This window comes from Lynx rufus, unplaced genomic scaffold, assembly GCF_022079265.1.
Source record: "Lynx rufus isolate CCGP_SWC_20201006 ecotype Redwood Valley unplaced genomic scaffold, mLynRuf1.p SCAF_1, whole genome shotgun sequence".
Taxonomy (NCBI): Eukaryota; Metazoa; Chordata; class Mammalia; order Carnivora; family Felidae; genus Lynx; species Lynx rufus.
The window spans coordinates 192,950,844-192,977,095 of record NW_025814823.1 but is presented as its reverse complement, the minus strand read 5'-3'; the positions used below and the strand labels follow the sequence as shown (position 1 = coordinate 192,977,095).

Sequence of the window (26,252 nt, the reverse complement as noted above, 5' to 3'; positions counted from 1 at the left end):
CACGGGCTCACAAAAATCACTGGCATCCACAGAAGCCCAGTATCCACACAGACGCCAAAAAGTATGCGTGTTCCCACGATAACACATTGACACCCACGAGACACACAGCACTTCAATATTCATGCATTCCTAGAATTTTATACATTATCTCTCTGTCACCCACAGGGCACACATCCCGATTCAGATGTGTTACAGCTAGGAGCCACTCCCCAACCTGTAAGCAGGCAGGCATAAAGATACCATCACTCAGTAGAGGCACACGAATTCTATGTAAGTAGCTCACAGCTGCAGGGTTTTACCCATAGTCTTACGCCCACGATTGTGCACAGGCACACCAATTTGTATTTTCTTACAACTCCTCACAATTATCAACACAGCACGGACTTCTGAAAACCTCATCATACATTTCACGTATTCTCCATGTGGAAACTAAGTCTTCAGTCCCGAAAACATACCCAGGTGCACAGCCGCAATGACTACTCTGTACACACAGGTGCTCAGACGTAGACGTTTTCACATGTGTGCAACACTACACACAGTCACACGGATTGCAAACACTTTAAGACAGCCTGACATATATTCTATATTGCCTATACAACCACATTCACAAGCCCTGGAAATGAAGTTGAACGATAGAGGCACACTGTGCCAGCACCCACATGAAGGGCAAGCACTCATATATATACTGGCAATTATGCACATACAAATTCACAGCTCCAGCACCCACCCACACACATCCAAGTCGGTTCCCCCACCTTAACACAGATCACTCGGGGGCCAAATACACCCCCAGAGATCTTTCCTGGTTAGTGTGGTAGGAAATGCATTATCACTACTGGACGATGACTCCCTTGAGGGCCCTGAGAGTGACCGGCAGCCTCTCCTGGGCAAAGAGCAGGGTGCCCCCCAGTCACCTGGGCTACAGAAAATGCTGTTTCTGTCCCCGCACAAGCCCCACCCCTGGGCGCGGAGGAGTGGAAGCCGTCAGCCAAGCGGCGCCCGCACTGGGAACGCAGCCCTAGGGGACCCGCTGGGGCTTCGGGTTTGGCGGCCTCCAGCAGGATGGACGCCACCGAGATCGCCCGCGTAGACCGCAAGGCGCCTAGGCTCCAGCCTCGGCCTTCAGGAGGACTCCAGTGTACTTTTAACTTCAGCTCGGCTCAGGTGCGTTTGGAGTGTGGCAAAACTCGGCAATGGGGACCTGGTGAGGATGCTCTCTCCGCCCCAGGCCGAAACTGCTGATTGAGAGATAAGACACGTGCGTTCCTTTCCCTTTCTGAGCCTCAGTTTCCCCAGTTTCAGAAGAAAGAACTGATAGTCTGGAGTTTCCATTCCCAGTTCTGGACTGTTGCACGGACCCCACCCTTGTTGCTCTCTGCGCGGACGCAGGCTTAGCGCTCCACTCTAGGAGGCCTAATGGGAGGCCCGGCCCAAATCTGCAGACCCAGGATAAGGAGCTGCGCAGTCCGAGCGGCCTACGCGCCTGGCCACACGCTCCAGGGGGCCCCCCTCCCTTCCGGTACCCCGCCGTGCTCACCCGGAGAGCGCCTTCTGATGGTCTGGCACTCTCAGCGTTTTCAAATGCGCGCTTTTTCCTCCAAGTGTGCTAGTGAGGTCCGGCAAGAACTGTACCCCCATCTTACAGGGCAGAGAGCTTAAGCACAGAGAGGTTAAAAAACTGCAGTAAAGGAGTGCTTAAGAGAGACTGGCTACGGAATCTGGTGCACTTGGGTTGAAATCCGCCACTGTCGCCCCTCCTTATGGGAACCTTAAGATCCTCAGTTTCCTCCTCTGTAAATTGGGACACGGTAACCACCCGCCCAGAGTGCTGGCTTAAGGCCGATTGAAATAATATAGGTGAAGCTCTTAGCACGATAACAGTAAACCTGGATAAGTAGTGCTCTGTTTGGGGGACTAATTTAGCAAGGGAAGAAATGGAGTTTGGGAGTCCATATGACTGCATAGCACTGGACAGGGAGAGTCCAGGCCACTGGTCACCGCTCGAAGTTTTGTGTCCTGATCTGCCCAAGCCTGTTTCTGACCGCATTGGAGTCTTCCTCTTTCCCCAACTACCCTACAGAACCCCACTGCCCTAAGTCTGGAGGTGAGGGAGACCGAGCTTTGCCAGATGTGGGGGTTCTGTCGCCAGAGACTTGAATTGCTTCCCACCCACCGGCATTTCACTCGTTGTATCATTTGGGGGGAGTTCGGGCGCCCTCCGAAACTCAGTTCCCCCATCTGTACAGTGGGCTGGCTGTACCAGCCGCTCCGGAGTGACTTCGACCTGGGCCTAGGGGTCCTTCTCCTGACCTTGCCCCACTCCTCCCCTTACTCCCACCTCCACCCCTCGCCTCCACCCCTCGCCCCTGGACAGGAAGGCCTGAGAGCCTGCGCCTCAGCGCCCACCGCAAAAACTTCTCCCACCGAGTCCCGTGACCTTGACGCCACCGGCAATCCCCGCACCGGACCCCTTATCTAAATAGGGCCGTAAATCAAAGACCTGTCAGGGCCCGGGTAATTACAGGAACTCCATAAAAAGGACCCGGCCGGCCGCCTGTTTATATTAGCGCCGTGTAAAATATTCTCGCTGTCTTGGGGAATCGCGTCGCGCAGTAACGCACCATAAATCAGCCCGCGGGCCATTTACCCCGCAGCTTGAGCGCGCAAATCCCTTAAACATTTCTCTGCGGCATCTAAAGAGTGCCTAGGGCTTTCCAATCTAGCCCAATCCGCTTCCTGGGCCCGGGGACAGTTACGGCAGGGGAGAGAGAGAAAGCTTGTCGATTGATTTCTCCTATAACCTCCTAGTGTGAGAGGACTCCTGGACTTCGCTGATGTGGGAAAGCAGCAAGTCTATGGAGAGATCTTGTTAGGACAAATAGGGGAAACCGGCGCAGAGAGGGAAAGAAGTTTACCTAAGGGCACACAGCCAATGAGTGGCAGAGACGCCGCTGGAGGCCAGACCTCTAGGGAAGACCCGACTGATGGCAGCCTCTGTCTCGCCTTATTCCCCCCTTTCCTGGGATGAGGACTGGTCCAGCCAGAGAGGGTCCAAGCCACACGCTGACATTCCATTCTCTACCTTTTCGCTTCGGGGATCCCTGAGCTTCCTGCAACTGCGCGCAGCATTCTGTGCGTTCTTGCGTGAAGCGGGGCCTCTGGTTCCCTATATGGGCCCCTTGTTTTACAGGTGGCAAAACACGGGCGCAAAGGTTGGGGCGCAGCTAGGAATGAAGGCCCTCCGTTACTAAACTAATCCATTTTCAGTTTGCCTCCATTCTTTCCTAAAGAAACACTAAGAGAAAGAGAGAAAACGGGAGAGAAAGAGCGCATGTGTTGGGGGTGGGGGGCAGGGAACGAGAGGCAACCCTGTCCATTCTTAGGTTTGTAACTGCCTCAAAAATACACAATCTATTTAAGGTGAACCTGACGCTGCCCATTGTCTAGTAAGTAACATAAATCAAAGTTATGGAAAAAGAATATTAAATTTTCCGTGTCTTCCCTCGGGGCTGGGACCTAAGGAGTCCGGGAGAATTAAACATCTTCCTCCCCCATTCCCTTTCCTTTCCCTTCCGAAGTCCGTAAATGACAACGTGTTTACACAAGTTTTTATGTCGTCTAAGCTTCGTCCCGGCTCCGTTTCCTCCTCTGTGTATTTTCCGCGCAGAGAGATGTCTGCTTCAGGACACGTTCAACCTAAACAGAACCCCGTCTGATTGGAAAACGTATTTATTTGAAAAATCGTAACTCACAGTTTTGGTGAAAACGGCCCCCAAATTTATGGGATCGTTTGGGCGCAGGCCGTAAATTAAAAGCACCGGACACCCCCTTCATCCCCCTCCCCCCTGCCTCGTCCCGAGGCAGCTCCGGTCAGCTTCTCCGGAGCTGGAGCGGGAGACAACCCCCTCCCTGCTCCAGTCCCTCGCGTGGTTAGTTGCCTGTTCGCGGGCAGGTGGATTTCCTGGTTCCTTTCCACGCAGTCCCATTGCTTCGGGGCAATTTCATTCTGCTTAGCCTGGCAGCTAAGAGTTTCAAGTGGTCAGTTATCGGTGTTCTGTTGTGCACCCTCTGTTTTAAGGGTTCCGGGTTGTTCGTTAATTGCACGCTGGTTAGTTTCATGGTGCTAGGTTGCAGGTCGCTGGGGCTCCTCCACAATTGATCAATTGTGTGCCAGGCTGTTTTACACCAAGAGGCTTATCTCTGGTCAGTGTCACCAAGGTCAATTTCACCGCCTGGCCTGACGTTTCTTCCCAGGTCAGAGAATTTGTTTCCTTTTTCAATCCAACATGAATGCCTTGGAAGGATGAAATCAATCCATTCCACCTATCTTTTGGATCCTGCTGCTAGCCTACCAGGGTAGGCTGAGGGTTGGGGGAAAGCTGGAGCTGGGACCCTGTCCCCAAACACAGATGCCACCATGGGCTGGGGAGCCCTGTAGTCCAAACACAGCGGAAGCACAGGGCCTTCACCAGCAATCCTGGAGTATGCTTTCTCCCGGAAATGCATGGTTGAGCCACATCTCTCCGTCTTTTTTACTAGGGATCGTGCACTTCTCTGGCAGCATCCCCATGGGAAGGAAAGGGGGGGGAGGGCAGGACCTCAGTTCCAGACTTGTTCCTTTAAGCACAGCTATCTCAGGGAGAGGGGGTTGGCGATTCACTCCAAACTTTTGCACACGCTGGAGCAATGCAAGAATGGTGGTGGAAATCTGAAGTTGTGCAGCATCTCATCCCAATCTACAGGTTTTCACAGCAAGCCTGGGCCCTCAGCCACTACCTGGCAAGAGTGACCTATACATGGTAGTATTCAGTTCAAAGAAATGCAATACGTTTCAGTAGAGAAAACCCAGTCGGGTCAACCTGATCTGTTCTGGAAGATTAAGAACTGGTAGGAGGTAGAATTGGTCAGAAATGGTGAGGTGACAGGATTGTTCTCCCATTATCCCGCCTTAAAACTTGGGGCTGGGGGTATAAGAAGGGCTCCTCCTTCTCGAGCCTCATTTCTCCCAATCTAAAATGGAATGGGTAATGGGATCCACACTTTGTACAGCTGCTGACAGGACCGGAGTAAGACACGGACTTTTAAAGGTGCCTGGAGGCCGAGGTATTAATCCTGAGAAATCTGTGCTTGTCTGATGGAGAAGTCCACAGGAACTCAAATGTTTGGGCACTGGACTGGGGGGATGGGTCAGTGGCCAGCTACACTTACTGGTGAATATTCTGGCCTCCTCAACTCTTTCCTTCTGCAGATAGGCATTCGGAAACTGAGTCTGCGGGCAAGAAACTGCATCATTATTAGTCTTATTATTTTAAACGGGGCCAGGCAACATCCGTCATCTTTCACATAATGGTCAATTGTAAACACACTTTAAGAGAGAAACACAAAAAAGGGATTTAATGTTGACACTGGGAAAATGCTTAGCTCTGGCGTTGCTGGGGAATTGGCAGGCTCTCTTTTCCTTTGGGAGAGAAGTTAAGTGCTTAGTGGTTTTTTTTTTTTTTCTTCTTTGCTTTTTCCATTGAATTTTCAAATCTCTCAGGGGTCTTCTTTGTCTCTTTAGTCTAAGGAGAGAAGTCCTTGCTTAAAAAGTCAGGGGTGGATGAAAGGATAAAAGGGCTTTGGGAGGGAGAAGGGGTGGGGCAGGCATAGTTGGCCTGTCTGACCAGCACCTTCCCCAGCGTCTGCTCCCTCTGCTCTACAGATCCCCCTGCTGCATTAGAATGTGGTTCTGGAGCAGGAGGATGAGAAACCAAACAGAAGGTGGGAAAAGCAGAAATGAGGAAGAAAAGCATACCTGGTAACTGAAGAAAAGGGAAGCATCCTTTTGTTTCCCCTCATTATCAAACGTGAGAGGCAGCTCCCTTCCAGAAAGTCCAGTCCAACCACCCCTTCCTGGTGGGAAGGTCACTCCCTAGCCACGTGAACACCACACCCACACCCCCATCAGATCACCTTACCACACCACTGGGCACAAGATTGTCCCCATTCTCTTCCCAACACCATTCAGATCATGGAGCAAAAACCACGAAGTCACAGTGGAAATCACCCCCAAACTCAAACCAACTGCTGGTAGTTAGTAAATTCATTTTCATCCATGCAAGCAAGGCCCTCGGAAAGTCTATTTTAAAAAGAACAACAAAGGTGGCAGGAGAAGAGAGAACAGAAAGGAAAGCCTAGAAACCAGAGCAGAAATTAATTTAATTACCTCCTCTCCCCTGCTATAAATTCCACAGAGGAAATCAAATCTTTCTGTGCATGTGTATAAAAACCAATCAGTCTATGGAGCTCGCCAAAACCCATTATGTCTCAAACTGGGTATCCTAATTGAATGAATCTGACTGTACCAGGCAACCAGGAATCACCCGAGCCAGGTTTTTCCGAGCCTTTGCCACGGAGCCAGAGAGGATAAACATGAGTTGGAACCACACACTAATCAGCTTGCTTGCAGAGAAGGGGAACTTTCTCAGTCTCAGCGCTGGCAGATGCGTCCTAACATTTTGCGTCAGATTGTAATGGAATATTTCTCGTAAACAGCCAAGTGTCTCTCCCAGCCACTCACCTGACATGTTTCTTGTTGTTTAACTTCAGATCTGACAGATGATGATAACCTGGAAAAGAGAGAGGTTACAAATGCCGAGGGCTGTGGGGCTGGGCAGTGTAAAGGGCGCCCGCTCCAGAACTGGGACAGGGCTGTGATTTGTAGGGCCAGGAAAAGGCTGTTATGCAACCAGAGGCAAGCAGGCGCTGGTGCGGGACGGAAGCACGCAGTGAGAGAGCTTGGGCTGCTTGCTCTAAGGCCATGTGCCACTTGTTTAGTGTCCCCTGTTGTCAGATGGAGGATGCCCCCTCCCTCTAGCCTCCCCACTCCCCCCCCCCACACCCCGTCTCAGGGGCACACTGATTTATAGTACCTGTTAAAAACACGTAATGGATGCAATTAGCTGTGGCACTAGAGGAAAAAAAGGAAGGAGTTGACTTTATTCCAATAAAAGATAAATGTGTTTGTTTTCATGAACTTAGTTCATTCATTTAAATTTCTGAGACCAATTAAAAAAAAATCATTGCTGCTTTCTTTGCTACATGGGAATCATGCTATGATTGGTTTTCATTGGCATTGGTTCTTGAAGTCGAATGGGTATTACAATCCCCTTGTTGAACATGTTTCCAAGGCGGGGAAATTTGCAGGATTGGGATGGGCACAGGATATGCATTTCCAATAAAGCTCATTCTGATGCAGAAACCGTGCTTTGAGACTACAACTTGCATGAATATGGTAGGGGCTCAAGAGTAACCTATTTACCAACAAATATATTTTCTTGTTAGCTGCGTGACTCTAGCAGAGTCATTATAAACACACAGTTAAATGTGATACATGTCTACCGTGGAAAATTTAGAAAATATAGAAAAGTAGAGGAAGAAATGACAGTTTCCTGGATCCTAACAAGCTATTTCAACTCCCTGAGCTGTAGCTTTCTCCACAGAACCCTACAGACTCCAAAAAGAGACAATGGTCTTATCTTCACCTGTCCGACTCTTAGCACCCAACACACAACTGGCACATAGTAGGACCTCCAAAAAATATCCGCTGAAAGAAATAATTGGTTATATGAAGCTGTGGTTTAGATGATTTCTAAAGTCACTTCCAACCCTAACATTCTATTTTTCATTTTCTGCTCTAGGGGAAAAAATGTAATTGCATAAACTCAGATATATTTGTCACTAGGACTCTTGACGTTTAAACATGTATATGCTTTCTTTTTCCCGTGTCTTGTCACTTGATCTGACAGCTTTCTGCTTGCTCTGTTTGATATTAGGTTAGGGTTGTCCTTGCCTGAGGCAGCCCGGCTGCCACTGTGGATTGGAAGTGAGTCGGGTGGTCCTCACCTTGTACCAAACAGAATGAGCAGAGGAGATTTTTGAAGACTCTAGCAAAATTGCATGAACAGCCCAAGAAAGAGGATGCTGAGCTGTTTGCAGTTCACAAGTGTGTAGTTCTTTCCTGAAACTATGAGGCAGACCCCTCCCCTTCTGTCACAGCACACGAACATCGACGGCTGCATTAAGCTCTTACTGTGTGTCGTGCACTGTGCACACATCTCCCATTTAATCCTGGAAGTGAGGCTGTTAACTCCATTCTATAGATATGCAGATAGACCCAAGGTCACTCAGCTAGGACACTGGAGAAGTAGGATTCAAGCCCAGGTCTCTATTGACTCCAAAGTCCTTGTTTTTAACCACTGTAATGATGTGTGTGTTGAGAGTGGGAGAGGGATAGTTAATACCCTGAAAATATTTTTTATTTCTCCAACAAACAATACTTTAACAACAATAATGTACTGTCATTAAAGAATATGAACCTGCCACCTGTTTCACTCCCTCACCCCCAAATACCATATACTAAGACTCTTTCCTGTTACACAGAGTTCATGTTTATCAGGGTTTTTTTTTTTTAAGTGTATTTATTTTTGATAGAGAGAGGGAGAGCGTGAGCGGGGGAGGTAGAGAGAGAGGAGGACACAGAATCTGAAACAGGCTCCAGGCTCTGAGCTGTCAGCACAGAGCCCGACACGGGGCTCGAACTCATGAACTGTGAGATCATGACCTGAGCCAAAGTCAGACTCTTAACTGACTGAGCCACCCAGGTGCCCCATGTTCGTCAGTTTTAATGGTGCTTTAGTGGTTCGTCAGTAGTATATGGTGCTCATCAGACTGCATCTAAATAGATAACTCGCCATAATGAGGTTATAAACCCCATGAAGCGAGGAGTCAAATCCGTTCTATTCACCCGTGTATCCCTAGCACTTGGCATAGTACGTAGGCCTAGAAATCACTAAGTAAATATTTGACTGAACGAATGGTAACTTGCTTAATATAGACAACTCTGAGGAGATGCTTCTGGCACTGTGATCATCTAGAAGTTAATCATCACACAGTTAATGCTCAGCAAGATGTGGTTGAAGGAACAATCTTTTAGGAGGAGAGCTGGCACATGGAATTTTTAAAATAAAGTCTCACTTAAATTAGTAAAATGGAAGTAAAATAGCTTCTGCACCTGAGTTAAGTCCCTTGCTGTGCTCCATAAGGAAGGCCATGTTTTCTGATCTCAGCTCTGTGCCCCTAGCCCCCAGATCCTCCCCGGAGACCATTAAGTCCCAAAAGTCTGTGTGTCTGTAAGGTGCTAAGTCACATGTCCTCCGCCAGAGCTAGCCCTGGAGTCAAATGCCAATCACGTCTGTCGGGATGATTTGCTTCTAGAAGTCATAGTTGTCATAGTTGGCACTACTCCCATTTATATTTTTAGAATGGATTTCTAGGAAAAATGTGAATATAGCATAATGGTGAGTTTAAAAAGCAGGAGACAAAATTAAATATACTGGGCTTTTTTTCCCCTTTAAAATAAGAAAGGCTTTATTTTAAAAAAAAAGTGTTGTTTTTTTTTTTGCGCGCGCGCGAGAGAACACATGAGTGGTGGAGAGGGCCAGAGGGAGAGAAAGAGAAAGAATCTCAAGCAGGCTCCATGCTCACCACAGAGCCCAACACGGGGCTCAATCCCCTGACCCAGGGATCATGACCTGAGCTGCAGTCAAGAGTTGGACGCTCAACCATCTGAGCCACCGAGGCACCCCAAGAAAGGCTTTAGACAAAACAAATAGCATGAATCCACATCCAAATGCAAGTGAGAGATTTCACTGGGTTTTATAAAAGAAATTTGCACTCGGGCATCAACTAGAAACCAGGGCCATCACATAGGCATATGCAAGAAGACATCCCAAAATAATCATCATTGATGGAATCATTGGAATTATGGATGATAATTTTGCCTTTCCTCTACTTTCACACTTACTGTAATGGTGTATAACTAAAAAATAAATCCAGGGCACCTGGGTGGCTCCATTGAGCATCAGACTCTTGATTTTGGCTCAGGTCATGATACCGGGGTCATGGGATTGAGCCCAGCATTGGGCTCTGTGCTGAGTGTGAAACCTGCTTACAATTCTCTCTCTCCCTCTGCCCCTCTCCCTGGCTCATGCTTTCTCCATAAAATGAAATGAAATGAAATAAATTCATACTCCAAACTAAATATATAACATGAAAAATAATTCCTGTGAGAGGAGACCGTCAATAAGAAAAAGTACCAAGGTAACTTGGGCAATAAAAATAATTACCCCAACAATAACATTTATTTGACACTCATAATGTGATAGGCAACATATTAAGACCGTTACATGGTTGATCTCATTCACATCTCAAAAGTACTTCATCAGAAAACTGCACTCATTATCCCCATTTTGCAGGTAAAGAAACTGAGGCACAGAAAACTTAAGTAACTTGTCCAAGCTTCCCCAGCTAGTGAGAGGCAAAGATGTGCTTTGAACCCATGGATTCTTTAAACACATTTATGAAAGGATAGAAAAAAGAAGGAAGGAGAGAGGAAGGAAAGACTGAGGAGAAAATTTCTCCATTGGTAAGAATGAAATGGAACCAGTGAAATGGGTATCAGAGATATCTGTTCGCTAACCCCGCATGGAATCACCTTGAGGGCTAATTAGAAATGCAGAATCTTAGCTTCACCTCAGACCCACTGAATCAGAATTTGCATTTTTAAAATATTTCAAGGGATTCAGAGACACATGAAAGTCTAGGAAGCTCAGTTCATATAGAATCCATTTGAAAAAAAAAAAAATAGAGAAAACCCATTTGTGTTTGTCGGGACTGGTACCACCTTAGAAATAGGGACCTAGCTGCATGAATCCATGTTTTTCAACTTGGGCATGATCCCTGTTTCCTCATTGGGAAAACACCTTGCTAGATTGCAATCAGAATTTTTTTTTTTTTTAAAGAATAGAATAGAAGCTATCAGAGGGCATCTCACGAAGGAAGGGTAGATGTTACTGCATGGAACCTTTATATTAAGTATGTGTGTGTGTCCTAGGTCTTGAGCTGCAATGTCTGTCTTATGAACTCTTTACCAAAAAAAGGTTTTAGCGTCTGGCCTTCACCCTGTGGCCTGAGGCAGCCTTGAAATTCCAGGCTGACATTTAGAGGTGTGGTGGACCCACTTCCCATTTCTGCTAAATGTAGAAACTCTGACCGAAAAAGTTGGGTGGGTGGAGGGGGCGGAACATCTCACAAATGATCTATCTTTCTGTCCAGATGCAGAAACCTGCGCCCAGAGAGGAGAAGGACTCGCCCAAGGTCACACAGAAAAACTGAGAATTGTGCCTTTGGAAAAAGGAGCCTCACAAGATCAGCTCTTTCATTCACTTTTTGTCCCAATCAAGGAAGACCTGAGTGGCTGGATTGGGATCTGGCCAGGAGGCCACGCAGCTGGGGGACATGACTCTGGAATGTGTTGGGGAAACAAGACGCCTTCTCTTCCAGGCCCGACAAGCCAACAGGCCGATGTGTGGCCAGAAAGGGCCCTGGTTATCTGCTGCCCGCCTCTGTTTCGTTTGGTCTGTCAACTCCAGCAGCAAAGTGCCCCAAACGTGTGAGGCTTGATAAAGGTGGGAAGGTAAGAGGGTGGAGGTGGCAGGACATCAGGGACCAGAGCTTGAGAGATGTTCCAGAACCTCTGCTTCTACATTTCCTCTCAAGAGGCTGGGAAAGCCAGTCAGACCTTCCTAGCCCCCTTCATAGCCTCCCCTCCCTGCTGATTGTGGCTGAGACCCTGAACTTCTCTGGGTGTCTGGGTCCACTCCATCTCAAGCTGAAACAGGATAAGATCTTGAAACTTAGATGCTGAATCAGAGGATTTAGAAATTTTAAAAGAAATCTACCCTTTTGTTCTTCTTTTTGTATGTTTTTAAACTCAAAAAGTAGTATGGAGAACTTGGGGAAGAGAAGAAAACAGCTATAACCCTACCACCCCCAAATAGCTGTCACCACTATGATGTGTGTGGTTTTCAAAATGGAGTCGTAGAGTCTATCCTGTTTTGTCTTGCTCACTTAGCAAGGGGTTGTGAGTTTTATTTATTTATTTTATTTTTATTTTTTATTTTCTGGTCAATGAATATCATTTACTTTATATTACCTGGATATTTGATGATAATAAAGAATTATCATGGGTTGCCTGGGTGGTTCAGTTGGTTGAGCATCTGACTCTTGATTTCGACTCAGGTCATGGTCTTGTGGTTCGTGGGTTCGAGCCCCACGTCGGGCTCTGTGCTGACAGTGCAGAGCCTGCTTGGGATTCTCTCTCTCCCTTTTTGTGTCTTCCCTGCTCACACTCACTCTCTCTCAAAACAAATAAATACACTTAAAAATTTTTTTTAAAGAATTATCGTTAGTTTTTTAAGTATGACAATGACATGGTGCCTATTCTGTTTTTTACACAGTCCTTCTAGAGATACACTCTGAGCAGTTTCTATGTCAAATGGTGTCTGGGGTTCCCTTCCAAATAACACAAGAGAGTGCACTTGGTGGCCGTGGAAATAAAACAAACCTGGTCATTGGTTGAGAATTGTTGACACTCTCTTGTCTACCTTCTTAGATAAGAGGTTTTATCAATATTCTCCTGTAAGAGTAGGGGGGGTTTTGTTTTTTGTTTTTTGCCTATTTTGATCACAGATCCCTTTGAAAATTTTAAGCAGGCTATGGACCCACTTCCCAGAAAAATCCACATTCCCATATCATACCCACAATGGTAGGAGGTTCACAGTCCCCTGAAACCCGATTGGGTATCCCAGGTTAAGAACTCCTGAATTACAACATGATTACGTTTTAAGATTGCATAGTATTCAGGTAGCTCTATCATCATTCACTTAACCAATTCCCCTATTATTGGAAATTTTTATAATGACTGAATTATTCTTTAAATTTGTTTTTAATCTTTATTTATTTTTGAGAGAGAGAGACAGACAGAGAGAGTGCAAGCTGGGAAGGAACAGAGACAGAGGGAGACACAGAATCCAAAGCAGGCTCCAGGCTCCGAGCTGTTACCACAGAGCCTCACATGGGGCTCAAACTCATAAACTGTGAGATCATGACCTGAGCCGAAGTGGGACACTTAACCGACTGAGCCACCCAGGCGTCCCAATGACCGAATTGTTCTTTTTTTTTAAATTTTTTTTTTTCAACGTTTATTTATTTTTGGGACAGAGAGAGACAGAGCATGAACGGGGGAGGGGCAGAGAGAGATACTTCTGCCTTTGCTTGAAGGGCGGACCCCACGTGCATCTAACAATTCTTGCTGCCCATGGACCTCCTCCCCCAGTTGACCTCTGCCCACCAGGCGCTCTTCCTAAAACCTCCACAGCCCGAGAGGCCAGCTTTAGTGGGCTCTGGAGTCAGATTTTTAGGGTTGGAATCCTGACTCCAAGCAGGGTGTAACTTTGGGTAAGTGGCTAAACTCTGCTGCCATCTCTGGGTGTTTAATATCAGTACTACCTGACAGGGTCGAGTGAGGATGAATTGAGCTAGTACGTGTTAAAGTGCTTAGTACAGTGCCTAGCACATAGTAAACACCATCAAATACTTGCTATTGTTACTACACCTCTTGCTTCCCCAGCCCCCTCTGAGGACGCTCCTTTGCCCACAGAGTGTTGTAAGGACCCCTCTCCAGCACCTGTCCATAACCTTCCTTACAGCCTATCTGCCTGTGTCCCCTCATACACCCTGTTGTTAAACCAAATCGAACAATTCCTATCTCCACCCCTCCCATCACCCCCAACCATTATGCCGTAAGTGTTCCTTCTTGGCGCCTTGGCTGGAGTTTTTTTCCCTTCATCCCAAATGCATCTCCTTCTAGAGCCCTCCAGAGGAAGATCCAGGGCTCCAATCTACTCATGCCCAAGCCAAGACTGAGCCTCCGGAAGTCCCTGGTCATACACGGCCCTTCCAGTTCTGGAAAGCTCACTGGTTCCGGAATGAGACCTGGAAGTTCATTCCCTCCTCTTCTTGCTTCATTTATGCCCTCTTCGCATCCATTCCCAGAAGCCCTGTGTGTCACCCTCAGCACACTGCCCCAGCTTCCATAACCCACACACCTCACAGCAGCATCACCAGGAGCCGCCATGTTGTGGCCAGAATTTGAGAATCCAGGCTGAGAAGCCTACGGAGAAAGCCTCTTCCACCCAGCCTGGAGAGCTTGGCTAGATCATTTGCCCCCTCAGACACTCCCTTTTCTCATTTGAGGGGTGTGACGTGTCAGAAGTACTAGAACCTTTGGAGATGGTTTTATGCAGATCTGGGGCTGTGCAGCCCAGGCTGGAACCCAAGACTCATAACAAAGGGTGACCTTGGGCTCAGGTTCACCAAGCCCCAAAATGATGGGGCTGGGTTTTCCTACGAGACCCTCAGGCCTAACATTCAGCCCCCACTCTGTGAAGGCCACCTATCTGAAATGTCATCTCCAATGTCTTTCCTCAAGTGGACTCTATTAGAACACTCAACAGGTACACTTCAATGCAGAAGGAACTTGTGTGCTGCTCACTCTGTCCCTTTTCGTTTGCTCTGTGGGGCTGGTTTTCCTGCCGCTGCATGAAAACTGGGGCAGAGCCCAGAGTTTTCTAGTCCCTTTAGGTAGTGAAAAGTCCTGCAGCCACCTCCAGTCACTAAATATCAGGTCGGTTCCGTCCCCCCGACCCTCGCCTCTCCACACTGTGCTCGAGCCAGTGCCCTCTCCCTACAGCCGTCACCCCCAGCTTGTGGGTGTGTTAGCTCTGGCGAAGCCTGTAATCAAGGAGGAAGCATATTTGGCTTCCCTCTTTATCTCCTGCCTTGTGCGTCTCCCCGCAGAATTCGATAAGCTTGATTTCCGACCCTCCGGGGCGGAGCAGTGCGGGAAGACAGTGGTTGCCTGCCGAGGTAGCCCGCCGTGGCTGCTTTGGCCGGGGCGGGCAGCTACAGTGGACTTGAGGCCTCGGGCAGCCCTTCCAAGGCTCGCTCCGCCCTCCCTGAGGCTCTGCAGCTCCTCACCTGCAGGTCCTTGGCAAGGTGGGTGCAGCTCCATACTTGCGGGTGGCTTTCTCCTTCCTCAGCCTCTAGGCATCCAGCAGGACCTCCTCCAGCCCTTTCGGCTTGCCCTCCAGGAACCCCCTTGGAACAGACCCTGAGATAAGCTTCCTGGCGCTCTCTCTCTCTCTCTCTCTCACTGTCCCATATGAGCCCACACCACACCGCACAGCCCTTGTTCCAATAAGCTCTGGGAGAGGGGTACCCAGTGCGGGCCTACCGCTTCGTTCTGCCGTCAGAGCAACTGACCAGCGCAAAGGCATCCCATTCGGTGGGACAGGCGGGTGTCAAACGGCAGCCTGTTGTGTCCACTGAAAGGTGGGAGACATATTTTGAGCTCTATGAGTAGTTTCTCTTAGTGTCACCTTCCTATCGCGAGATGAAGGGGGAGGTATCCTCCAGCATTCATTTTTGAGGACAGGGCGGGGTGTGGGGGGGGGGGAATTGCAGCACATCAACAGCTCTGTAGAATGTCCCCCTCATCCTCAACTACGTCCAGTCCTTTCAAACCAGCCACAGTGAGGGACTGAGAATAGCCAGTTTTTGCCTACCCTGGTTTGGTACCTTACTTTGGAATGTGGCATCTATAATATCTTGGCCTCTCACTGCCACTTCCATTTTAATATCCTGTTACACTTATTTTAACAATGGCCACCATTAATTTGATGCGTATTATACACAGGCAGGCTCAGGACTGACCATTTGTGGTGAATATTTGCTCCCCACCCCCCAGCTTTCTGTGTCCAGTTCTTCTGCAAACAGTGCCCTGATTCCTTTTCAGTTAATTAATTACCTCTCCCTCGCTGTGTGTGGGCTGTTAGGACATTCAGTAACAGAGACTACGGCAGGTGCTCTCAGTGCCCTGCCCAGACTCCCCTTCTGGGCTAGCGCGCCCTCTCCGTCACACGGATGTTGGTGCTAATGGCTCTCAGCTGCCTCCTTCTCCAGATGATACCTGAAAGGGTGTGCCTCTCCCCCTGGGGGTGGCCTGTGGTCAGTGACTGACTGATGGAGGATAAAACCCAGCGTGTGGGCCTTAAGGGTGGACAGACTATGGTACAAACCATGCTCCAGCCTGCCCGTGGGATCAGACAGAGACTAGACTTCTGAAACCACGTCTTTGACCAGCTTCTTCCCTCCCTAGTGCTGCTGCCTGCCCGCTCTTCTCCTGACAACACCCTCTCAGCAAAAAACAATCGCACAGGAATCCGCATCTGGAGCTCTGCTTCCAGGGAACCTGCCATAACCCAGGTAGGAACGGACCCAGGGCAGACAAGGCTCCCAAGATACTGGATATAGGATGGGGAGGAAAGAGGTTGGAATCTTACCGCTCCAGGCGTGGCTCTCTGGCAGAGTTATCCCTTATTCCTATCTTATTTCCTGGTCCTTTAGTTTTTCTTTGGATCCTGAGTACTCCATGTCCTTCTATCCTTTCTCTTGGTTCACTTTTTAGTGAGACTCCCTTATGACTGCCACCTAAGAACTCTACACATAGAGCATTTAAATGTACCAGCGCAACCCTCCAATAACCCTAAGTGACAGGTGTTATTATCCTTCCCATGTCACAGATGAGGAAACTGAGGCTCAGAGAAGTTTAGTGACTTGCCTTAGGTTCCACAGCTAGGAAATGAATATTACCAGGAGCTGGGTTTTGAGCTCGGTGTGTCTAACACCAAATCCTTGCTCTTGACCATTGTGATGTGCTATTTCCCTGGGAGAGGGCGAACTGAGGTGGGCCCCAGCCAGGGATACTCCCTCTAGGTTAGGCTAATATGCAGTTGAGCCAATCACCATTGCTCTTCGTGTGTGTGTGGGGGGGGTGCAAATGGGCTAAGTACTTGGGCTCTGGCGCTAGGTTGGAATCCAAGCTCCACCACTTGCTAATGGTGTTAACTGGGCAAGTTACCTGAGCTCTCTGAGCCTCGGTTTCTTCATCAGGTCGGTGGAGATAATATGCCTAGATAGGATTCTTGGATCGAAGGAGGTCCTGAAAGGAAGTGTTTGTTCAGCCCGGTTCCCAGCATGCAGTGAGCACTCAATAAATAGTGGCTTTTATTGTTGTGTTGGCACTTCCTGTCATTCAGGGGTGACTTGGAACATATTTCAGCCAATGAAGGGCCAAAGGAGGCCCATGGCAAGGACTGTTTCTTGGGATCCCAGTGTTCTCCAGGGCCTTCTGTCCTTACCCTGGGTGGACCTGTGAGACATCCCTCCACGGGCCTACAGAGTGCTACAGGCCAGCAGAGACCAGGCAGGAAATGCAACTGACCGGAGTGGACCAGGTAGGGGCTGTGTCAAGCTGGAGGGCAGGGCCCTGTCTTCAGGGGGCAGCAGTGCTCAGGTGGCACTTGCTTGTGGCCATTTGGGAATTTGGGTGCAGAGTGGCCAAATCCTGGAAATCTCAAGAAAAGCAGGAATCTAGGCTATTCTATGAAATTTCCGAATTTTTAAATGTTTTCACTTAAAACACATTTTTTAAGTTTTTTTGAAAAAGAGTGTGAGTGAGTGGGGGAGGGGCAGAGAGAGAGAGACTGGGAGAGAGAATCCCAAGCAGGCTCCCTGCTGTCAGCCCAGGGCCCAATGTGGGGCTCGATCCCACCAACTGTGAGATAATGGCCTCAGCTGAGATCAAGAGTCTGCTTAACAGACTGAGCCACCCAGGTGCCCCTTAAAACACTTTTTTAATGCTGATTGGGCCAATTAAACCCACCTGTAGCCAGTTGTGGCCTCAGTTTGCAACTCTGGGTTAAAGGTTTTGGTGGATGCTTGTGTGAAAGCAAGAGCTGCTGTCTCCCTAAACCAGCCGTGTCCATCTCCAGAGCCTGAGGATCGGGCTGGGTTTGGGGGCTTCTTTTGGCTTTGGCTGTTATTGGTTGTCAATGCGAATTCAGAAGGAGGGTCTGACTTCATAGTGTGAGTCCAGCCTAGGTGACTAAGACCCGTTCCCTGCTCTTGAAGAAGGTAAGGGTTCATGGGGTGAGATTTCAGTTCACCAACTGTGCAAGAGGAAAGAAGCCATGTGTGTGTGTGTGTGTGTGTGTGTGTGTGTGTGTGTAAAGGAACAGTGTGGAATGATCCCCAGTGGGCTGTTAGCATTGGTTACCTCAGGGGGAGGGGCGGGAAGGGGCTGGATAACAACCTTCCACGTGCACACATTTGTGTGCTGTTGGGCTGCTGGTTTTAGTAGGCCTGTACTGTTGTCGTCACCTGAACGTCATACAGTTAGGGAAAAAATATAAATATAATTACATGCACACCTACCAAAAAGACGATCATCTAAATTATGGAATCGAGGGGACCTGGGTGGCTCAGTCGGTTGAGGATCCGACTTCGGCTTAGGCCATGATCCCGTGGCTGGTGAGTTTGAGCCCCGCTTTGGGCTCGCTGCTGTCAGCACAGAGGCTGCTCTGGATCCTCTGTCCCCCTCTCTCTCTGCTCCTCCCCTGATGGGGCCCTCAAAACTAAATAAAAAATGAACTATAGAATCGTCTCACTTCCTCCCATAATAATTTTTGTCAGTTACACTGCCATACGTGTCCACTGTAAAAAATCAGCACGTGCTTGATGGTAAAAAAGGAACAACTTGAAATCGCTGGAATTCTATCCGCCATGAACATTCCGGTGCGAGGGCTCTGGACCTGGGGCTCATGAGGAGAGTGAGCATTTCCTGTGTGCCAGACCCTGTGCTGACATTTGGCAACTGTCGTGCCGATTCTCACCCCACGACGAACGTCCTGCCAAGTCACACTCAGGACACGGTGCGTTCGTGGGCCTCTTCCCCGGGAGATGCTGGGTCGGTGGAACCGGACAGAACTGGGAATCTGAATTAAAGAGGCTCCCTGGGAAATCCTGACGCAGGTGTTTTGGGGACCACACTTGGAGTTGAGCCAGTCGCAGTCCACCCTGCTCATTTCCCAGCGGCAAGACCGGAGCCATAGTGACTTGGTCAGGGTCAGCCGGCCCTTGTGGCCGAGCTCAGACTTCGGTTCCACGCTGCCCCCATACACACACCGTTCTTTTGGAGCTCTCCTCACCGGGCTCCTGCAGCTTTCCTCATGCCGACGGATGTTATTGTTTTCTTATGCCTCCAATTAAACAAAAAATCCTGTCAACGGGCGACAGGCCTACTGCACAGAGGCATTAACCAGACCCGCAACCCGACCCGGGGCCTGCTCCTGTGGGTAAAGCACATTCCCTCCACATGTCTCTCTTGCGGGCTCTCTCTCAATAAGAGGCCCCACGGAGGCACCATCGGCCCACATATTGGGTGCTACAACCCCCACAGAGGCATCTGGGAGCAGGAACCCCCCCTCCCCCCCCCCCCCCCCCCCCGCAGCCTGTCACCATGGCAACCCTGCTGCAGCCTTTAGGGCCACTGAGGTAGCCTGGGCACCAGGAAGGTTGGAGCTGGGGAAACTGAGGCCCAGAGTGGTGAAGGGCCTGTCAGAAGGCTGGAAGTTACCCATCACGTAAAAGCAAAATCTTCTACCAGTTTTATTTCAGCTTAGGGTGTTAAGCTAAGTGGGAAAGGATTAGCAATCTTGGGGGAAAGTTCCACAAGAACAGGGCCTGCAGGAAATGGGACCATTACTCACATCAGGGTTCTGCTTCCATTCTCTGGCGCTGAGGGACAACTGTGGTCTCCCCAGTCCTCCTGTCACCTGCAGCCCAGAGTCTTGTGTAGGCCCCTTGAGGAGGAGGTATGGCCTTACATCTCAGGCCTGGGAAACTCTTTCCAACTCCTTCAGATTGTAGATAGGGAAACCGAGGCCCAGAGACTAGGTCACACAGACTCAAACTTGTCCTCTGGGCCCCTCACGAGAGCTCTTCCCACAAGGAAACCATTTCCCAGCTCACACTCCAGCTTGGGGAGCCATTTCCCAGCACTGCCCAGCTGGCCCTGAGGGCAGAGCCTGAGCCTGGGTCACTGACCTCTATGGCTCTCGCCATGGCACTCGAAGGTGAGCAGAAAGCAGGGCTGGGGGCCCAGTTGGGAGAGCAACAGGCCCCTGGTGGGGCAAGTAATCCGGAAGACACATTGTAGACAGCTGCCTTCAGCTAAGTGCTAGACTGACCCTTGAGGGAAGGGCATTGTCCTGTGAGGGCCCTCAGGTGTAAAGACTGCGGGCCCCACATGCTGAAGTTGACTCTGTCACTCTGGCCTGGGAAGCCTGCCCGGCACGCCGCGTGTCATACGCCAGCCCTCTCCCACACACTCCTCTGCTGTTCTCTTGGTTCCCCGAACACACTAGGCTCATCCCTGCCTCACGGCCTTTGGGCTTGCAGTTCCCTCTGCTTAGAATGCTTTCCCCCAGCTCCAATCTGGCTTTTCCTTGTCACTCACATCTCAGCTAAAGTATGACCTCCTTAGTGAGGCCTTCCCGGCCCACTCCGACTAATGGCGCCACCCTGTTCTTCTGTCACATTGGCCTATTTCATGCTGCTGAGAATTTACCACTGTCCTTTTGTCATTGGCCCCTGTCTGCTCCTGCTTTCTAGAATGTGAGGTGCATCAGAACAGCTATCTTGTGCATCCCTCAGTGCCAGTGACGAAACCCAGTGTCTGCATATAGTCGTGCTCAGTAAATATTTATTAGCTTGATGAATGAGTGAATGAATGACCTGGTGTATACTGAGCCCTCTCACAACAGCGGGAAGCAAGGGGAGGCCAGACGTTTATCTTTGGGTGCTACTGTAGAGGTGGCATGCTTTAGTCATGAAGAGAAACTAAGAATCTCTACCTTGGTGCTTGCTTCCTGTGTAACCCAGAGAAGGTTACTACACCTCTCTGAGCCTCACTTTCTCCATGATGGTGGTAGTGGTGCCTAGTGCATGAGGCAAGTTGTGATGATTATATGAGACACTGTGGTCAAGAATTCAGCCAGAGCCTGGCAGACAGTGAGGGCTCCATAGTGAGTCCTCAATAAAAGTCTTTCGCTGGGGGGTCGGGTGTCATATATGGCTTGACTATTCTAAATGTTAGTCCTTCTGACTCCTTGACACATGAACTCTTGGGTGACATGTGCACTTGCTTAAGCATCCTTGGCTGTCCCCCACCCACTGCACTCAGCAACTTCCCTGTGTCCCCCCTGAGCCCTGAATCTCCAGGACTGGGGACAGCCACGTTGTCTCCCTCATGTTGCTGGCAGTGAAGGACAGAGAACACGCTGAGCCCAGTTCGCAGGGGATGTGACACCCAGGTGCCCAGGAGAGGCAGGAGGCAGGGAGTTGCCGGCTGCAGGCATCAGGGAAGGCGTCTCTGAGGAGACGGGGCTTGAGCTGCACCTGACCAAGTGGGCAGGACTAGGAATGAGTGGAAGGGGTTGGGGGGTACTGCCAGCAGGCAGAAGGGCAGGAGTAAGGGCCTGGAAGAAGGGGTGTATTGATTCCTTCGCTCCTTTGTTGGTTGGAATGTTTAATGATCACCTAGTGTGCAGAAGGCCCTGGCTGGGCCCTGTGCTGGACAAGATCCTCCATCGTAAGAGTTGAGCCTGGTAGGAGGGCAGACAAATAGGCAGACAAAAACAGTATAAAAGGGAGACAAGGATGGGACACCTGGGTGGCTCAGTCGGTTAAGCATATGACTTTGGCTCAGATCATGACCTCATAATTCATGGGTTTGAGCCCCACATCGGGCTCTGTGCTGATAGTGCAGAGCCTGCTTGGGATTCTCTCTCTCCCCCTCTCTCTCTGCCCCTCCCACTTCTCTCTCTCAAAATAAATAAAAACTTAATAAAAAAAAAGAGAGAGAAACAAGGATTCACAGGATCTCCTGGGTGTAATCGTGTCTACTAGGGGTCAGGAAAAGTATCCTGAAGGAAGCAACACTTAAGCTGAACCTTAAACAAGGGGCAGGACAAGTGTTCCAGGCAGGGGGAACAGACTGTGCAAAGACTAGCAGCTAGAGAGAGAGCTTTGAGTTCAAAGACCTAAAAGGCATTGTTAGGCTGGAGCCCCACAGAGGAGGGTGAGCCTGTGCAAGGAAAGGTGGCAGGAGCCGGGTCAAGAAGGGATTTAGTCAGCCGTTATCCTGACTGAGGCGGGGAGTCCCTGACCAGTTTAGAGCAGGGACTGTGTGGTCAGACCAGAGCTGCTTTTGCGAAAAGGTCACTCTGCTGTGTGGAGAGGAACATGCCAGGTGTAGAGGAGGCAGGAGGGAGACGGGTTAGGTGGAATGCTGTCAAGATGGGCGACGCAGACAGCGGGAAGGAGGAAAGTGTCACAGGAGGACTTCCTTCACGGGACTAGGCGTATGATGGGGTGGGTGGGCAGGAATGAGAGGGAGAGAGGCAGCTGGATTACCAAAGGAGAAGCACTCTAAACCTCTGGCTCGGAGATGCTTAAGAGGCATCATTTCCCAGGCTCCCTGGTGGGATAGCATTACAAATGCTCTTCCCCACAACTGGGGGAGAGCATTATAAATGACTGGGCTGGATAAGAAGCTCAACAACGATGTCCCAAGTGCCTACTACGCGTCACGCATTGCTCTGGGTGCTGCGTGTACAGTGTGAGCAAGACAGATGATGTCCCTGCTCATATCCTCCTGGAGGAGAGGGACAATAAATGAAAGCACAGATCTCATGGCACATGGTAAGAAATGTTTCAGGTGACGATAAAGCGGAGTGAGGTTAAGTGAGGGGCAGAGAGGGGCTGCATGCAGTTTCACATAGGGTAGTCCAGGAAAGCCTCATTCGTAAGGCCACTTTTTTTTTTCTATTTTCACCCTTTAAAAAGCAGCATTATAGGGGCGCCTGGGTGGGTCGGTTTGTTAAGCGTTCGACTCTTGATTTAGGCTCAGGTCGTGATCTCACAGTTCATGAGTTTGAGCCCTGCATCGGGCTCTGTGCTGACAGTGCAGAGCCTGCTTGGGATTCTCTCTCTCTCCTCCCTCTCTCCCTCTCTCTCTCCCCCCCCGCCCCTCCCACTCTTCCTTTCTCTCTCTTAAAATAAATAAATACACTTTAAAAAACACACAGCATTGTAGAGATGTAATTTGCATATCACACAGTTCACCCTTTTAAAGGATGCAATTCAGGGGCTTTTAGTGTATTCACAGAGTAGTGTGACACTCACCACAATGTAATTCTGGCACGTTTTCATCATCCCCAAAAGAACCTCCCCCCTACCACCCGCCGCAGCCACGCCCCCTTCCTCTTTACCCCTAGCCTCCAGCAACCGCCGATCTACTTTCTATCTCTGCGGACTTGCCTATTTGGGACATTTCATATAAGTGGAATCATGTGCTAGGTGGTCTTTTGTGACTTGCTTCTTCTACTTAGCATGATAATTTATTAAATAATTAATAAGGCAATGTTTGGGCACAAACCTGTAGGACACGAGCAAGTCGGCTGTGCAGATGTCGAAGACTGGCACTCGGGGCAGAGAAGACCGTGGTCAGTGAGTCCCAAATTGCCCAGTGGCCATAGAACAGGAAACATTTACTCCAGCCCCACTTCCCTGGGCCCTTGTGGGGAAGGAGGTTTGCTGGGTGGGCGGTGAGGACCACTAGGTCAGGCAGCTGGGGGTGGGGGCACCTAGAGTGCCTGTTATCTAGCCTGGGTGGGTGGGTTGTAGAGATAGCCTCTGATACCCCAGGAGACTTTGAAAGTCTCCGCTGGGGCCTCAGTATCTTCATCTATAAAACTGGGGGGGGGGGGAGGGATCATTTGGCCTCTCCAATCATGTGGAATTGGAATGACATTCCAAAGGACAGGTGTGAACCCGGATGGATCAAAAGCCTCGAGGTGGAAGGATGTGGTGTTACCGTGATGGTTTGAGGCACTGGGGGAATAGAGGGGTCACTGCAGGCACAGCTGGGCCTGTCATTAAAAACCAGCTCTCTGTCACTATCTCTTTTCCTGGAGATGTCCTGGGTCTGCACCAGGCCCTTAGGGATCTGGATGGCCTTTTAATGAGATTTTTGCACAACCAGAGAGTGAAGACTGGAAGAGATTTCTTTGTGCTCATTGGCAATTCTGGATTTTTCTCAGCTGGGTCAGAGATGGGGCCTGGGAAGGCGTGCTGGTGCCTGGAGCCAGCTGTGGTCTCCTGCTCATAGCACTGCGGAGAGCAGATAAAGGAGTCTTGGGTGAGGTCTCGGCTCATAGTGACCTTTGGCAAATTCCTTCTCCCCTGCGATCCACAGACTCCCCCAGAAGAGGACACAGACAGCATAGTCCGGAGCGCCCCACAGCTATGACACTCCAGGACTCCAAACCCCTGGAATCACGGCAGAGGAGAAGTGCCTCAGGACACTGAGACTCAACATAGGACCCACGGTTGACATATGGTCTGACAACAGAGTACAATTTTTCTCTTACTATGAATTAATTTTTTTCATTTGTAAATATTTTAGTACATACCTCTGAAATGTAGGGTTTTTTTTAAACAAACTATAATATCATGATAATATCTGTATCAGCCAACTGTTGCCACAATAATGCTGAGTAACAAAACACCCAAACTCAGTGGTGTACAAGACAGGCTTGTGGTTGTCTCTCGGATGTCTATAGGGCATCTGGGTTTGGCTGGAGTAAGTGGGGCTTGGTCCCAGGTTGCTTCTGGGCTCAGATCTGTTCCTCATGTCTCTTGTTCTTATGGGGCCAGAGGGCCGGGCTGGGACGTGTTCTTCCTCCCAGGGCAGGAGCTAAAGATCAAGCCTATCCAGGCAAGCACATTTCAACTGGCTTTTTGGTCGTATTCATCAACATCCACTGGCTAAAGCAAACCCCATGGCCACTCCCAGATTCAAGGGGGAACATAGACTCCACCTCCCGTTGGGAAGAGCTGCAAAATTCCCCAGAGTTTCAGGGAAGAGTGAAGAATTGGGTCTATTTTTGTGATCAGCCAAACCCAGCATCCTCCACAAGAGACGAATGAGGTATGGATGGATGGATGTTTCTTTATGAACTCTAGATTCATTGAAGTTATTTATCCTTATTAATAATCCTTTTTCCCCTCCTGACTTTAGCCAGTAAGGCCTCTTCAGTTTTGCATGACCCCAGCAGGCTCTGAGAGCTTCCCTGCTCTTTAATATTGATTATAAGATGTTCCGGGCTCATCTTGCACATTTCCTGCCCTTGGCCTGGAATCAGCCTATTAATTATTTTTAAAAGCTATACATTTATAAGGTTTAAAAGTCAAGCCATTTTTTAAAAGTACAGAATATACAGCAAACTCCCTCTCCGCACCATCCCCTGCCCCTTTCCCCAAGCTTTTCGTTCCCTTCCCTAGAGGCAGCCACAACTATCAACGTCCCATTAATTTTTCTGGAGGTACTCTATGCCTAATTAAGTGCATGTGATAGGTGTCTTATTTTTAAAACACAAGAAATAAGTTCCTGTTTTATTTTACATTTTACAGTATGCAATAATTTCATTTCATAGTACATAATAATAATAATAATAATGTTGCCGCTTATATGGCATTTACCGTGTGCTAGGAGAGCTGAAGTCCAAAGGAAAATCTGCTTAAATCAGAAGGTTTTGATCACACCCTGCCTACCATCTCCAATTCCAGGGCCCCAGACACACCCATCGTGGGATAATCGTGTTTGGTAGTGTTTCCCCAAGTACGGTGAACTACGTGATTTTACATAGTACAAACTGAGCATAATTATTATTTTAATAGTTATGGAAATATTCTACTATATAAGAGAGAAAAAAAAAAAAAAGGATAACAAGGAACCCTTCAGTGTCCCCTGATTGTTTCACGGGAGCCCTGGCTCCATTACTGAAGCTGTGTTTGTTTGGGGCCAGCTCCTGGCTATCTCTGAGCAGAAGGAACTCTGCTTTCGAATACGGTCCCCATTGCTGTCTTTCCAGGTTGCTGTGAGCAGGTCCCTCTATCTCTCTGCATCTCTGCTTCTTCCTCCAAAGACTCAGCCTCCAGGGGGAATTCTGAAACTTTCATTAGAATCAAGACATCCCTGAGCATTATCAGCTGTTAAGTGCCATCTGTGCTAAGCCCTTCCTTGTAGAGAGGGGGACACTGAGCTCTGAGAGAAGGGGCTGGCCAGAGGCCACACAATGAGTGACACAGTGCGGCCATCTTTATTTTACACCAAACTGTGCGAGGAGCTGAGTGTTGCTGGGGCCGGCGAGCTGCCACTGTGCTCTGATCCATTGGGAGAGGGGGAGGATACCTTCGTTCTAAACTCAATCAGAATTAATGGATTAGGGAGGCTTCACCAAGGAATAAAAATACGTGTTCAAACAGTACAAAACAACAAAGTGAAAAGTTAGTCTCCGTCAGGAAACCTCTCTCCCACGCCTCCCTGCCGATGTCCCTCTCCAGAG

The 26,252-nt window shown here is 49.1% G+C and overlaps 1 protein-coding gene across 1 annotated transcript; it reads left to right on the top strand.

Moving 5' to 3' along the window:
* Nucleotides 1–1,062: 1,062 nt before the first annotated feature.
* LOC124510109 (uncharacterized) lies at nt 1,063–25,307 on the top strand. The gene is made up of 5 exons (XM_047076818.1): nt 1,063–1,204; nt 14,740–14,937; nt 16,100–16,206; nt 23,288–23,348; nt 24,101–25,307. Exons 1-5 carry the CDS (start codon nt 1,063–1,065, stop codon nt 24,211–24,213), a joined length of 621 nt encoding a protein of 206 aa, XP_046932774.1. The 3' UTR covers nt 24,214–25,307.
* The last annotated feature ends 945 nt before the right edge of the window (nt 25,308–26,252 follow it).

Excerpts from the sequence above, each read along its gene's own strand:
- LOC124510109 (XM_047076818.1), top strand. The coding sequence starts at position 1,063 with ATGGACGCCACCGAGATCGCCCGCGTAGACCGCAAGGCGCCTAGGCTC. Across the intron at positions 14,938-16,099 it reads ACCTGCAGGTCCTTGGCAAG|TGCTGCTGCCTGCCCGCTCT; the intron begins GTGGGTGCAGCT and ends TTCCCTCCCTAG. Across the intron at positions 23,349-24,100 it reads TCGGGGCAGAGAAGACCGTG|ACTCCCCCAGAAGAGGACAC; the intron begins GTCAGTGAGTCC and ends TGCGATCCACAG.